Here is a 16,505-nt window from a genome sequence, read left to right as displayed (position 1 = left end):
TGTAACTAGCGGAATATTTACAGAGCAGGTACGATAAATTATCTTCCTTCACAAAGATTTATCAAACATTTACTTATTTTGTTCTTCATTTTCAACTTTTTTGGGATCCAATGTTTCTTTTTCAAGATTATCTATTTTATAAGTATAAAAAGTCATTGTCACAAAAATATGTCTACCTGTGATGAAATTGAACGGAAACATAGCAAGCAAATAGTCACAATATTATATTGATCTCGATTTATAAACATAATATCAAGTAAACAAAAATCATTAACCCGACTTTCATGTTAACATCAGTTCAAAAACGCTTTTGAAATTGTTTCAATATTTTTATAGATGTGGTGATCTGAAATGGATATATGCGGCCCATGCAAGTTTAGAAATGAGGACAAAAAGGCAATTAAATATTGTTTGACATGTGAGGAATCACAATGCAATACATGTGCTGATATTCACGCAAGTAGTAAAGCTACCAGAAAACACCTTTTATTAGCAATTACCGACCTAAACAAAACATCAAAGACTACTGAAGACTTAGAAAAGTTTCAAAACTGCAATGACCATACCGACAAGAAAATTGAGTTTTTCTGCATAGATCATGAACATTTCTTGTGCAGTACTTGTTTACTGAATATAAGTGAGCTTAAATGTAAATCAATTGTTGATATTGAAACTGGGGGTGAACATCTCCTTACAACTAGATTCAACGAAAGAATATCAAAAGATTTAGACGATGTTACAAATTATTGTAGAGAACAAGAAAACGAAATCCAGCGCATGATTGAAAAAGGTCACCTGAACAAGCAAGAAATTCAAAAATATATAACTGACCTTAAACATAAAGTGATAAATCAGTTTGAAAAGTGTGAGAAGGATATACTAGACAAAGTCGATACAACTGTAGAGAAGCGTAATTCAGAGCTGAAAAGTCAACAAACCGTTCTTAAGGAGGCTCGCACAACGGCCTCAGGAAACAGAGATATGCTGCACAAAATTGTTGGTAATAACTCAAGTGCTGATATATTCCGATGCTCGTTCTCATTAATCGAACAGATGGAGAGGCTCCCGATTAACGAAGTTTCTATGACAACAGAAATTTGCAGTCATTCAGTTGAACTATCTCCTATTATGTACGCATTCACAAAGTCCGTTGACAGCCATCCTCTTATGTATTGCAAAACAACAACAAGCATGAGTACACAACAAATTTTTTTGAAAATTACAGAAGACAAAGGAAGCTTCCTCAAGACAACAAAACAAGTTGCTCTCAAAAGAGATCAAGAACTTTCCGATGATTATATGTGCTCTAGTTCCGACGTAGATGTAGAAGGTTCTAATGCAGATTCGAAAGACGTGCCTGCAAAAGATTTTAAAGTAAAGCCAATGGAAGGTTCAGATAAAACAGCTAAAGAAAACGTGCAATCAGATGGAAGTTTAGATAAGGAAAAAGATTCATGGCTTGTTCATATTTCAGATAACGTTGTAACAACACCTGATGGTAAACAACCGGAGATAACAGATATCGCCACATTAACAGATGGTTGTATTATCTTGTCTGACAGTAAATGGTCAAGACTGTTGCGCTTTACGACAGATCTTACTCATAAAGACACAGCAGAACTGTCGCATCCACCAGGAAAGTTGGCGGTTCTTAACGATCAATTTCTTGTGGTTTGCTTACCAACTGGAAACCGTATTGCATTTGTATCAGTATCCTCTGGATTTAAATGGATGAGAAACGTTAAAACCCTGCATTCTCCAAGAGGGATCCAAACTCTCGATAATAGCCATCTTCTTGTGTCAATGAAAGGTACTTCTTATAGAAAATGGCATCTGCATGTTATTACGACAGATGGTAAGTTGAAGCAGGACATCGGAAAAACAAGGTCTATTCAAGACGCTTTTATGGTTTCGGCTATCAAATCAACACATGCGTCTCCTAGATATTACCTCCAGTGTTGCACAATAACGGGCGCGCTCTATTGTTACTCTGTGGATGGAAAAGAGCTGTTTAAATATAGCGTCAGGTCTCCAAAATACTTATATGTTGAAAAATCAGGCAATATTTATCTACTAGATTCATTTGGCAAGCTTCATATACTAGACTCAGACGGAAAGCGTCTCCAAACCTGTGATGTTCCAAAAGAGGCAAATGGATTAACATGCAGCAATACAAAGAACAAGCTCTTTTTAACTAAACATTCATCACCGGTAATTAATGTTTTTCAGGTAGTGAATAGACAAAGCGTAGTCTAAACATGGGAGTTTGCGTGTGTGCGCGTCCGTGCGCGTGTGCGTTCCATGTTTAAAGGTGTATTTCCGATAACTTTAATTCTGAATGCAATAAAGAGTGTAGAGACATGAATACTACATGTAATACAAAAAAGAATTATTTACTGCTGCACTATGAAAATAAATAAAGCAAATTTATTTGAACATTTTGTTTGTTGAATGTATTCATAGTTTTGTATCTATTTCTTTAAACTTTCAATGAATGGACACATTTCACTTTACACAAACCAGTAAGTGTTTAGGCTCTTTTTTCTTGTTTCAATTAAAAGTACTATAGTATGGTATTTTTAGATTATTACGACAGATTTTCATGATACCAGGATAATATCTACACATGACCGACTCTTACTTCTTGTCTTTCAAATCAAATTGTATGTAAAGATATCGTATTAAATGCGGCATTCTATAGAATCCACTCAAACGTAATGAAAAGAAATGACAAGAGTTTTCAAACAAAGCGTTCAAATACATTTATGATTACAGGGAAGAAAAAGAATTTTGTTCTTGATTTGTTTGGTCAATTTCATACTGAAAGCTGATAAAACATATATAAATACTCCTCCTTAAACCCGTGCTTTGGGATGTGTATGGTAAAAAGACATTAAGCTCATTTTTTTCATTGATGAATATAATCAAAGCACAGAAGGCGCTGAATTTGTTTGGGTCTCAGAATGTCAGAAAGGTGAAGGTTGTGAGATTATAAACCAATTTGTTTTTGTATAGTGCCACCAATGCTTTCCAGCGTTTTAATTGTAGTAAATTGGCTAAAAGATTAATTGCAACACTGTTATTCAATTGAATGTTTATTTGACCTAAACAATTTGAAAAAAAATAATGAGTTGCATTAACTGGGATTTGAACTCCAGACATCTCGCATCCTAAGCGAGCGCGCAAACCCCTCGGCCACGGTGAAGTTATATCTTAACGGCCTGAAGAAAACCATATTATTCTAAATTAGGGTTTGTAACGACGCTAACGGTTGTTCAACACAGATGTAAATAATCATGGAGCTTACTATACTTAAGGACAATGAAAACGCACGGTCGGAATGATTGCGTTTTAACAAGGAAAATATATTTCCTGTTAGTATTTTTTCACAGTTTCATAAAACCGAATGCATTCCGGTCATTTAGATACCAAAGTTATGAAAAATGATTGCATTTTAATGAAGTTATTGCATGACAGTACCCGAAAAATCAAAAGTAACACTTTTGGCTAATTGTGATAAGATCACAACAGAAATCAAATTCATGGTTACTTTATGAAATGAAATTATTTATTTTTTAAACTGTTAATTATTAACTTGTTTTTCACACCTTTCTAGAAATGTTAGACACAAATGAGCAATTAAATTGTTTATGAAAATGAATATTAAACTATGCCAATGGTCAGTTTTAGAAATCGTAAAGCTCACATTGAAATTGCATATACACACTTTTCCTCTATAAAAGGTGCCTTATTTCAAACACTATTGAATACTTTTATCAAATTGTAATCAATGGTTCTACAAAGAATTAACCGCTGGGTAGATTAAGGAGAGATTCAGTCTGGTATATCTTACAATCAAATTTTGTATTATCAAAAGGCCAACCGTTTTGGTGTCCGTCGGTCTACAATTTCTCGGCTTCACCAGCGTTTTCGCACTACACTACAGGCTGAATGGCGTCAGATTTCACAGGCGACTATCCGCACCGTAAGGTCTTTGAGGCGACGATGTACATCTGTTAAGAGACGCTGATGGAGGATATTGTCGTTTCTAAAGACCCCGACGGTGACATTACGAATAGACATTTATGAGTGACATTGTTTTGGATTTTCATTTTTTGCCTTTGTTAAGTTTGCATTACTGTAATGAAAAAGTGTGATTTTGGGATTTTCACCTAAGGTTCTTCGATTTACTGGTGTACATTTGATTTTAAACATTTTGAATTATTTTCAGTTGTTAAGTTTGCGTTTTGCATTAAAGTTATGATATATATCTAATGGAGTCATAAGTGTTTTGTTTTCATGTAACAAAATGCATATAATGCGGGCGTGCGTTTTCATTGTCCTTAAGTATATAAGCATGTATATTTATAAAGAATAAAACAATATTAGAAATCTTCGACCATTCGGGAACTATTTTGCTTGAAAATTAATGCGCCTGTCATTTGACCATCTTTACGCAGTGATCTCTCCTGAATTTTTCGGCGTTAGTGTACATATAAAGGGAAGTAACCGCTTCAAAAAGCGGACTACTTTCGGCATTTGCAATTAACAGCATCAGAGTCTGAAATTTCGCTACCATTATTAGTTTGGTCTGACGACCCAAACAAATAAAAACTGTGTAAATTATATAAAGATTATCCCACTCTTCATTAAAATTGAAAGATAACGATACGTTCCGAACTATATATAAAGACATTTCTGTGTGTGACTTTGTTTATCATATTTGCAAGAAATATAAAATTAAACCATTTCTCATTGTATAGAACAATATTATTTAAGTCAGTCAATGAATTTAGTGTTTAACCTATCTTCTATCTGTTCCACACAATCATTGTCAAACAAAAATCAGTTGTTATTGTTGTTGTTGTTTTTATATTTCTCTCAGCAGATGTTAAATAAGGGATTTTGTCATTCAAACTACATCAAAAAATTGTCGCGCATAGTATCAACTTTATCAGATAAATGTTGAATTATATCTTTTGAATTTCACAAGTGACCATTAGTTTTTTACTTGAGCAAACATAGAATTAAACATAATTTGATATATATCGTAGTATAATTTTTGTCTGATACAAAAACTTAATAATGCTACTTTTATTGTACAATAATCGAAAATTCAAAATTTAAAATTTCAGGTGTAAACCTTATAACACCGCAATTTAATGAACAAATATGCAATGATGGCAATAGTTGATATGTTCATTATAAATTTGGTGGACGGAAAGTTACCATCTCTTTTACAGCTTTTCTTCGGTTAAATTAAACATATGCACCCATACGTGATTTAATTGAAGTGGATTGGTCAATAATGAAAGGTCTCTAATACCAGTTTACTACATGAAGCACAAACTACAGACGTACACTATACAAAGATGTTGATACGTGAAGAATACCTGATCCCACATTACATATCTATATACATGTATACCAGATCATTTTTTTTTTCAAGAACAAAATATTATTATACACCAAATAAATGCTCATAATTAATCACTTAATATACAGTATATAAGAATATATATTAAATGATACATTTAGTATTGTTTTTATTAACATTTGAATATTCTAATCGAAAATGTCTCCATTTCACGAATCCTCTTAAGGTTTTAATATTTGTTTTGTTTTACGTCACATCGACACAGTATATAGAGTATGAGCTAGAAATGGAAAAGGTTACCCCCTCTGGGTATATTATGGGACCCATGTAGTTTTAAAGATAAATGAAGACATTTGCAAGTTGTTGTCTGACTGAAACATTAACCATTAAGACACAAGCCAATGTGAATTATCTGCCCCTGTCACAATTTCTTAATAAACAGTATAATTGAAATAATCATTATTTTTTAACCAAATGAATTGTTATGTGGTCGATTTTTGTTTTAGTTCATAGACAAGGTCTCCTCTAAAATGATTTACTTCATAATTAATTGATGTTATTACTTTTGAAAATGGCCGCCAAATTCAAAATGGCCGCTATAAAAGGCAAAACATCACTTTATTATAAAAACTTTATAAAGTTATAAATATTATCGAAGTTTAATAGACTTTTTGTTGTTCAATTTGGTTTAATTATAATGCTATTAAGGAATATGAATGTTTTACAATATATCTTTTTAGTCACATATAAATTATTACTCAAAATCTTCTTCGAAAATGACATCAATATAAGTTTCCATCTCAATTTCCTCTAGATCACCTCCTTCATTTTAATCCTCTTCTAACACTTCACTAGCATTTTTATAAGCTATGATTTCAATTAATTCAAGTGGTAGTATATTTCCCTCTGTCCAGGTACAATGTATATGTTAGACCTCCGTTGTACCAGTATTCCACCCATATCTATCAGGACTTTGAATAGTTGGGAATTGACAAAAGGCATTTCACCACACAAATACTTGGTAATTTGATTTAAAAATATGCATCTTTAATGTGGAAAGATATGGTGGTATTGAACGTAAGTTAATAACATAGGTAATTGTAAGTATGTCTGCATTTGGTCTACACTTTTGCCTGAAAAAGTCAACGCGCAACTTATTTATGTCACTTTATTTGTCTTTCCTGTATAAAACGCAAACAAACTGTTCTAGAACTTTGAAATCTTCTTCTTGAATATCAACACTATTGCCCATTCTCTTGAAAACTGGTTATAAGTATATATTCAGGATATTTAAAAAAATGTTTACGGCTTTAATTTCCCCCTCATGGTTAAAAAGGGCTCGTGGTATCACATCCGGTGAAACTAAGTAGCCCAATCAATGCTTTGCAAAGATCTTCTCCTAGTCTATCAATGATTTTATTTACTTTCAACAGTCTTCTATTATTAGCCACAACAGTGTCAAATAGTATTAAACTGTTGATAGTCTGTGCTTACGTTAGAAGTAATACCATAACTTTAGTATCAGGAGATCGTACAATTATTGCTTTGTCATCATTTTTAGCCGCATGTTGCATATGTAGCATAATTCTGGTATCGGCATCCTCCTGAGATGTATGTAAATCTGGTATTACTTCTACTTTTCTTCCATCTTTACTTTGGCGGCATACACATGTCTCTTCACAAGCACAAGATTCTCCTTCCGTCCAATTTCCCTGCATATTTATCTTTAGATAATTCCTCTTATATCAATCTTATCAATTGTTTCTTATTTTTATTATTATAACAAAAAAAAAAACTTTCCAGTCTTGCAAACTTTGGTTTTGTTGCATTTTATCAGGTATGTATCACTCATTCCTCTTCATGACCTTTCTGCAGATTTGATAAATTCTGCTTTGTACGTATCTGTCACAAAGTCTGCACGCTCATATTTTGGTAAAATCTCAAAATCTTTTTCAGCGCGTCTTAAAGGGTTGCAGGGAGACAAGAAAGTGCTTGAAGATATATGTATACATGTATTATGTTTTTGTTACATGGCCTCTGTACATTGTATAATCGCCTTCGAGATCATGCATAAGTTTTGCCTTGGCAGTCTTTGTTGGTAAGATTATATGCAAAGAATAATTGTAGCATATTTTATTATGTTTATAGGTATAGGTCAAGATCATTTTCCTTCGTTGCTCTCATAAAACGAAGAACCAGCCAAATATTAACAATAAATCCATTTAAAACTGTGCCGTCTTTCCTAAGTGACCTTTTCGGGCGTCTTCTTTAAACTCTTGATACCTCTTGTAAAGTTCAATGACAGAATCATTAGCTAACACAATGTGTTCACGTCTTTGATACTCAGCTAGCACATTTAACGCTTGGCTGATATCTTTCAATGCACTAGAGTTGTGGATTTGGATAACTGCTGCCACAAATCTTCAAAAAGCAGTCTTTCGAGAGCTTCAACTGTGAACACATTAACACATTCACTCTTCTCTATCAGGATTTCTGAGAAACGACTTCCACGAAGCCGTTTGCCAATCGCCCCTAGGTATGAACGAAAAGCCCCTAAATGTATGATATTATCATTGTACTTAGTTGGATTTTCCATACTAAGGAATATGCCTTTTAGCAGCAGCCAAATCAAAGGTCACAAATGTGTACTGTTAGTGTACAGCTCTTGAAACACTTGTAATTTCTAGAATTTTCTGCACAGTGGCATTTTTGTACTTTGCGCAATTAAAATACATTGGTAGACATGTACTCTTCTGTAGAGGATGTTTGATCTTGCATCTCAGAGGTTAGAGAGATCCAGCCAGCCCAACTTGGAACAATCTGCTTGGTATATACACATGAACCAGAGAAAGTCAGATGAAACAGCAAAACCCGAAACATTTCCTTTGTCGAAAAGTATTGATAAACGGTTCTTATGTCTCAGTAATTAAGAGCATTCAGCCAATTCTTCAGGATTGCATTAAACAGTGCGTGCCTTAGACGCCTGTATATTTGATATATAATTGGATGTTTGTTCTCTTTTAGTGTCATCATCATTATCTTACGGCTGTTCTCTTTCTTGAATGACAATTTTATGTGCAGTATGGGTTATTATTTAGATGGATTAGATGGAAATGGTCCCAGCACAAATATGTTATCAAATTGCTTTTTGCAGAAATTGCATCAGGGAGAAGAATGTCCTGATCAAGAGTACTGTTACACAGTATCCAACTTCAAAATTTGACAGTATGACCGAAATGATTCACCAGTGTCTTATGCTGTTATATGCTGTGTTGCATTTCAATAAAGATTTAATCAATAAAATCACTCTAAAACAATTGATTTTAAGGGAGAAGCATACTATTATGTTGTCTCCCTTTTTTTCTATTTGCGCAATGAAAATAGGGGAAGTAACTTTATAATGTTTTTATAGGGGAGTAACAATGATAATGAAATGTAATACATTAATCTAAATTATTATTCTAATAATAATGAAAAACTACCAACTAAATAAAGATAAAGATAAAGAACAGTTTCCTTTGGTGGAACTCAACGAGCAGCCTTTCTGTCAAATAGTCATTGTGGTATTCGAGTAAGCTATACAATTCAATATAGGCATATGGATATACAGAAACAAAACGGAACGGAGAAGTCAACTACCAACTTTTCAAATTGTTTTTCATATAAGTGAGAGTATATTAAGTTTCTAGAGAGGACAAAAAGTCAATATTCGCATGAAATTCAATTAAAAGTATCTTATCGAACTCTCAGGGCAGCTCAAATCCACCCCAAACAATTATGGTTCATATCTTTATAAAATTGAAATAATATGCAAGAGCAGACTATTTAAAATTCTACCTAGCATAGAGTTAGTTTCACTAAGCATATCATATTTAATTAATGATTACATCAAACTATTTATAAATGGGTATAAACACATGTAATATTGTTATGAATTGTTTATCTGTTCAATAATTGGCGACCACCATTAATTATGTTAGTTTTTATGTTCAAACTTAAAACTTTTTGTATAAATCATAAAACATATATTTACAACTCAAAACAATGTTTAGATCACAAATTTACTCCGTCTTAGAGAAGATATCTGAAGAACTCTTATAAAACTTATATAGAAAAGAAATATGATTCAAGGGGAGATAATCAACTTGTTCTATTGGATTCATGGTAAATGTTTCAGCTAAACAACAAGTGCCAATCGATAGCACATACCCTAAGCTTCAATACTATATAGGTGTACAAAAATACACAAGGTGGGTAAGGGGGGTTATACTAGCCCAGCGTCTAATAGGTCATATCGCGACGTTCCAGCTTAGCTGGTGGAGGAGGACCTCAGGTGCCCTTCCGTGCATTATTTCAGGCACGAACGGGCACCTGAGTAGAACTATCGACGTTCCGTAAGCTAGCTGGATAGCTTCCTCACATGAAAGAATCCAAAGTCCCTGCCGGGATTCGAACCCACAGCGGTGAGGGGCAAGTGGTTTGAAGTCATAGACCTTAACCACTCGGCCACGGACGCCCCCAAGTTTTAAAATAGACCAAAATGAAAGCAAGATGTTCATGACAAAAAAAGTTGCGTTAAATTATTATTTGTGCAAGACATTGAATGCAAAACCTTGTTTTATGTAAATGTTTAGTGCAATAAAGGCAAGGCAAATGGACCATAGTATTCATCAATTTATTTAAGATATTTAAGTTCTTTTTAAAGCAAATTGAAAGATTTCGTTTCTTGATTTCCCATTCTGAAAAGGCATTATGAGAAATTCTATTATAAAACATAACTTAAAAGTTTTCATTTTTATGCTCTATTCATATCATAGAGATTTATTCAATAATCAAACAAAGCATACGTCAAAGTTAACCACAGAATGTTAACATGTCTCCTTGTAATTTAAAGAGCACCAAAACACGAGGCTATCTGATTTGTACGAGGGGGCGTAACCCCCGAGTATAAATCAGATTGCCGAGTGTTTTGGTGTTCTTTCTCTTTTGTATCATAGTCAAACATGACAGCACGTTCCCTGTTGTCATAATACGAAACCCCAGAAAAAATGAACCAATGAACGAGCATTTGAATATGACATTTCTGCCCCTTTCCCTTTCTCTGCCGTTACAATATGTAAACCCCAGCAAAAATGAACCAATCAACTGGCATTATCTGGAGTGCGGGTAACTGATACCTGCACTCCAGTTACCGCACTGTGCATGTATATGTATACGATTTAACTCTGACACTTTTTCAATAGAAAGGTCCCCAAACTATGATACAATTAACATTTGATAACCTCCTATACTCCTTTTCATTCGATGAAATGTTTATATACCTACAACTTCTCATGTTTGCTCTCTCGTCAGAAAACCTTGTTTTGTAATAGATATTTTCTACGACATTACTAAACAAAAGGATTTAAATACAGAATGTTTTTGTCTATACATAATCTTTTATTTCGCTTTAAGAGCCGCAATGTATTGTGCAGTTTAAATATGCATTTGGCGTACTTTGTAAACTAATAATATCGATAAAATTTAGTTTTGAATGGAGCTTTTTTACAAAATCTATAATAGGACATTTAGTACATATTAGTTGACATGTTATCATGAAATGTGATAACGTGTAAAAAGTTTTAAAAGTAGTATCAATTAATACGCTGAAATAATGAAGTGTCTTATTAGCGTTTACGTCAATATTTCGACCAACGTTCATATAATCAATGCGTATTAACATTAATGCGGAGCTAAAATAAAGTCAGTGAGAATTGAGTTGCTATGAATTAATAATAAATTGTTTGTTTAACATTAAAGGTTATGTATAAGTGATGACGTGTTATAAATTATTAAACATCACATGACTGATAAATGTCGAAATTTAATCAATCTTAATGCACAATTACAATTTTATAATATGTTATACAAGTAAAAGTTAATTTGTACCTAGAGGAATATTAACAAAGCAGGTACGATAATTTATCTTCCTAGCGTAAAAATACATTAACATTTTCTTATTTTGTTCTTCATATACAGTTTCATTGAGATTTAATGTTTCTTTTAGAAGTATATCTAAGTATTAAAAGCCTACAAAACATTGTAATTGATATATGTCTATCTGTTATGAAAATGAACGGAGACATAGCAAGAAAATGGACATATTATTATATTGATTTCGATTTATGAACATTGTAACAAGTAAACAAAAAACATTAACCCGGCTTTTATGTTAACATCAGTTTATCAAAAACGCTATTCAAATTATTTCAATCTTTTTAAAGACAATGGGATCTGAAATGGATATATGCGGCCCATGCAAGTTTAGAAATGAGGACAAAGGGGCAATTAAGTACTGTTTGACATGTGAGGAACCACAATGCAGTACATGTGCTGATATTCATGCAAGTAGTAAAGCTACGAGAAAACACCTTTTATTAGCAATTACCGACTTAAACAAAGCATCAAAGACAACTGAAGACTTAAAAAAGTTTCAAAACTGCAATGAACATACCGACAAGAAAATTGAGTTTTTCTGCTTAGACCATGAACATTTCTTGTGTAGTACTTGCTTACTGAACATAAGTGAGTTTAAATGTAAAACAATTGTTGATATTGAAACTGCGGGTGAGCATCTCCTGACTACTAAATTCAACGAAAGAATATCAAAAGATTTAGACGATGTATCAAATAATTGGAGAGAACAAGAAAACGAAATTCAGCGCATGATAGACAACGGTCATCTGAACAAGCAAGAAATTCAAAAATATATAACTGACCTTAAACATAAAGTGATCAGTCAATTTGAAAAGTGTGAGAAGGATATACTAGACAAAATTGATACAACTGTAGAGAAGCGTAATTCAGAGCTGAAAAATCAACAAACCGTTCTAAAGGAGGCACGCACAACGGCATCAGGAAACAGAGATATGCTGCACAAAATTGTTGGTAAAAACTCAAGTGCTGATATATTCCGATGCTCTTTTTCATTAATAGAACAGATGGAGAAGCTTCCGATCAACGACGTTTCTATGACAACCGAAATTTGCAGTCATTCAGTTGAACTATCTCCTATTATGTACGCATTCACAAAGTCCGTTGACAACCATGCTCTTATGTATTGCAAAACAACAACAAGCATGAGTACGCAACAAAAATCTTTGATGGTTACAGAAGACAGAGAAAGCTTCCTCAAGACAACTAAACAAGTTGCTCTCACTAGAGATCAAGAACTTTCCGATGATTATATGTGCTCTAGTTCCGATGCAGATGTAGAAGGTCCTTGTGCAAATTCAAAAGACGTAGCTGAAAAAGATTGTGAAGAAAAGCCAATGGAAGATTCAGATAGAATAGCTAAAGAAAATGTGCCATTAAATGAAGGTGTAGATAAAGAAAAAGATCTGTGGTTTGTTCATATTTCAGAAAATGTTGTAACAACACCTGATGGTAAACAACCGGAGATAACAGGTATTGTCTCATTAACAGACGGTTGCATTGTCTTGTCTGACAGTAAATGGTCAAGATTGTTGCGCTTGAAAATAAACTTAACATATAGAGACACAGCAAAAATGCCTTATCCACCAGGAAACATGACAGTGCTTAACGAACAATTTCTTGTGGTTTGCTTCCCAACTGGAAACCGTGTTGCATTCGTTTCCGTATCCACTGGCCTTAAATGGATGAGAAATTTTATAACTTCTCATACTCCAAGGGGTATTCATGCCATTGACAATAGCCGGCTTCTTCTTTCAATGAAAGATGATTCTGATGATAAATGGTATCTTCATATTGTTTCAACAGCTGGCGCGTTGACACGGGACATTGGGAAAACAAGGTCAATTCAAGATGCCTCTCTGATTTCGTCAATTAAATTAACGGTAGCGTCTCCGCGGTATTATCTTCAATGCTGCACTTTCTCAGATGCGCTCTATTGTTATGATGTCAACGGAAAAGAGTTGTTCAAATATAGAGTTGGGTCCCCGAAATACTTATATGTTGACATGTCGGAAAGGATTTTTGTTCTGGATTCGTTTGGTCAGCTACATATTCTTACAAATAACGGTAAGCTAATTCAAAGAGTAAATGTGCCAAAAGAAACGAATGGATTGACATGCAGCAAGACAACAGACAAACTTCTTGTAATCAAACATTCTGCGACCACAATCAGTGTTTATCAAAAGCAAAGCATTTAGTGTATGATCACACTAAAAAAGCGGCTCTGATTACCATAAAAAGAAAAGAAAACATAGTATTTACATTATCTTGCTCGAAAGTTAAAAATGGATCGATTGGCTGGTTATCATGATTTATACAGAGAATCTTTTCATAACAGTTTACAGATACAATACATTATTATATTATACATGTATGTTTTGTTTTGTTATGTCAGATAATATTTTTTTGTTAGAACTAAGGTTAATTTTCATGAAAGTTTATTGCCGGGTTGAACAGGTGCAAACCCGGGTTATAGTATGGTGAATGTCGGGCTTCAAGCGGGCCTGCAGGCGGACGGGCGGGTGGACGGACGGAGAAAAATTGTCATAACAGTTTTCTTAGCAACTTCTTATCACAGCCTCTAGTATTTGGTACATGGCATTGACACGTTGTCCCATACCATGGGATTTGAATTCCGGTCTGTCGCTCATCCACTCCCTGCATGTTTACCGACTTTAATAAATTTCGACATTAATGGTCAATGTTAGGACCTTTTCGTAACAGTTTTCTCAGCAAAAACTTATGACAGGCTCTTGATATTTGGTATACAGTATTAACATATGGTCCCATACCGTTGGATTCAGTTTCAGGTCTGTTGCTTATCCACTTCCTGTTTACCGACTTAGTCAAATTTTCGACATTAATGGTCAATGGTTAAAAAAATCGTAACATCACAGCCTCATGATATTTCTTATACAAATACAACCCGGCTTTTTCTTTCTTTGGCCCATTTTTTACGATTATTGATAGCTTAGACTGCTAATAAAATCAAAATGCATGAAAGACACAATACAAAATATTTTAAAAAGCTCTTATATATAAAGCTATGCAAGTATAAAATAATTTACATTTATATATTAAAGGTACTCCACTGAGGTTTTTTGACATGATGGGACTGGAAATAATGTTTTGAGATTATTACTCCATTTGATGTAGATCTATACCAATTACTTATGTGCAAAATTTCAGATCATTAGCTCGCTCCGTTTTTCCAGAATAATTAATATAATAGTGAAAAATGACCCAAAATTGAAAAGCGTTTACGCTTTTCGCTCAAATCGGACTGAAAATAGCACAAACATACGATTTTCAATATATTTCCAGTATATTTCTTAATTATATCTTATTTATATTTCTGTTTTAAGTGCTCATGTTTATCTATGTGAAATTTTTTTTTTTTTTTTTTTTTGTTTTTAGGCTTATAAACCTCAGTGGAGTTTCTTTAAAGAAATTTCGTATATATGTGTTTTTCTTGATATGCAATTTGAATGAATCTGACAAATGCATGTGTCTGTCGATTTGTTGTTTATATTTTTTTAATGTGTGTAATATATAGTTGTTGTTTTTATTACATTGTTTAATTCAAGGGCACATTGTATGTGTTTCTGAAAATGTGTTATCTTCATGCAATAATGTGTTTTTATTGTTGTTGTTATTATTAGTAGTATTTAGTATTAGTATTAGAAGTAGTAGTAGTTGTAGAAATAGTAGTAGAAGTAATAGTAGTAGTAGTAGTAGTAGTAGTAGTGGTAGTGGTAGTGGTAGTGGTGGTGGTGGTGGTGGTGGTGGTGGTAGTGGTTAGGTTAGTGGTAGTGGTAGTAATTGGTTGTAGTAGTGGTAGTGGTGGTGGTGGTAGTGGTAGTAATGGTAGTAGTAGTGGTAGTGGTAGTGGTGGTGGTGGTGGTGGTGGTAGTGGTAGTGGCAATAGCAGTTGTTGTTGTTGTAGCAGTTTTACTCAAAAGTTGTAAGGTCATTATTTCAAATATGTATGCAAATGAATGTATCAAATGGTAATAAAGTTATTGCTCGTTCATAGTCTGCTTTTTCGAAAACTTTTCATTTTCCTCAGAAAGCGTTCATGGAAAATCTAAGTATAATTCTTGTACGATATGCCTATGCATTGTTATGAGCATGATATTGATGATAAAACTGCTGTTTTCTGTGATATGATGTCCTAAAAAAAATATTTCTATTTCTCTCTCATTGAACATTATGGTAAGTAATTTATTTAAATATGGTTCAGTGTATCTCAAATCTATAATTACTTTGTTAGCTTTTCATGATTGTTCAAGGTAACAAGCCTTTTTAACTGTCAAACCGAGTTTAAAACTATTCTTCTAAGCTACTCTTGGTTCAGTTTTTAACAATATAAGACTGTTTTGCCTTTTAAAGATAGTTGGTGTGAGCATTCACTGTTATGATTATCCGACTTTAGTAAAATTTGCTAGGCTTAATTTAGGAGATTATAAAATGTCACCATATCTAAAAGTAAGAATCTTTAACCCTTTACCTCATATATACGCAAAACAACGCACTTTTGACCCCCCCCCCTCTTTTAGGCCTCAAATTGTGAAAAATTGTCCTATTTGGACCCCAAACACATGTTTTCGTTTGAGAAATGTTGCTAAAAAATGTGAGCACTTTTTCGGCGCCGCCCCTATCCAAAAGATACAGGGGTTTGAAGGGGGCGGTAGTCCCCTACATCGCCAAGAAAATTTTGGACTTGTTAGAGGCTTAAAATGACCCAAGGTCGATCAACCAACGCAGAAAAGCCTTTGACTCTATCTCAATCCCTTGAAAAGTTACAGCACTTTGAAATAAATTTTGATGGAAAAAATCAAGGCAAAATAGTGATTATAGGCAATTTTGAGATGTCCCCTCGTTGCCATGGTAACAGGAAAATTAAGACTAAGCATGTCGTTACAAAGGCAATGGTCAAGTCAACATTTGTGCCAAGTCTGATAAGTATTGAAGCATTTTTCATAGTTTTATAGCAGTTTGAACTTGTAACAGCAGGCTTTTCAATGAAAACGGCTATTTTTCACAATATGCTCGTGAGGGAAAGGGTATATATATCCTAACAAAATAGAACATGACTGCGAGATTTGTGTTGCATATTTCTTAACAAAATATCGAAATAAAAGATGTTACAGTA

The 16,505-nt window shown here is 33.6% G+C and overlaps 2 protein-coding genes across 2 annotated transcripts; both read left to right on the top strand.

Annotated features, from left to right (window-relative positions):
- Positions 1–2,430, top strand: LOC132733975 (uncharacterized). Its single transcript, XM_060720678.1, has 2 exons — positions 1–28; positions 337–2,430. The coding sequence occupies exon 2, from the start codon at positions 352–354 to the stop codon at positions 2,254–2,256; it is 1,905 nt and encodes a 634-aa protein (XP_060576661.1). The 5' UTR covers positions 1–28; positions 337–351; the 3' UTR covers positions 2,257–2,430.
- Positions 2,431–11,068: 8,638 nt separating this feature from the next.
- Positions 11,069–15,063, top strand: LOC132734031 (uncharacterized). The gene is made up of 2 exons (XM_060720733.1): positions 11,069–11,328; positions 11,641–15,063. Exon 2 carries the CDS (start codon positions 11,644–11,646, stop codon positions 13,546–13,548), a length of 1,905 nt encoding a protein of 634 aa, XP_060576716.1. The 5' UTR covers positions 11,069–11,328; positions 11,641–11,643; the 3' UTR covers positions 13,549–15,063.
- The last annotated feature ends 1,442 nt before the right edge of the window (positions 15,064–16,505 follow it).

The sequence above is a fragment of the Ruditapes philippinarum genome, unplaced genomic scaffold (genome assembly GCF_026571515.1).
Source record: "Ruditapes philippinarum isolate M1 unplaced genomic scaffold, ASM2657151v2 ctg6307_1_1_1_1, whole genome shotgun sequence".
Lineage (NCBI taxonomy): Eukaryota > Metazoa > Mollusca > Bivalvia > Venerida > Veneridae > Ruditapes > Ruditapes philippinarum.
The sequence above is the reverse complement of the archived record's forward strand: the minus strand, read 5'-3'. Positions and strand labels throughout refer to the sequence as shown.

Coding starts and splice junctions, on each gene's coding strand:
- LOC132733975 (XM_060720678.1), top strand. CDS start 352: ATGGATATATGCGGCCCATGCAAGTTTAGAAATGAGGACAAAAAGGCA.
- LOC132734031 (XM_060720733.1), top strand. CDS start 11,644: ATGGGATCTGAAATGGATATATGCGGCCCATGCAAGTTTAGAAATGAG.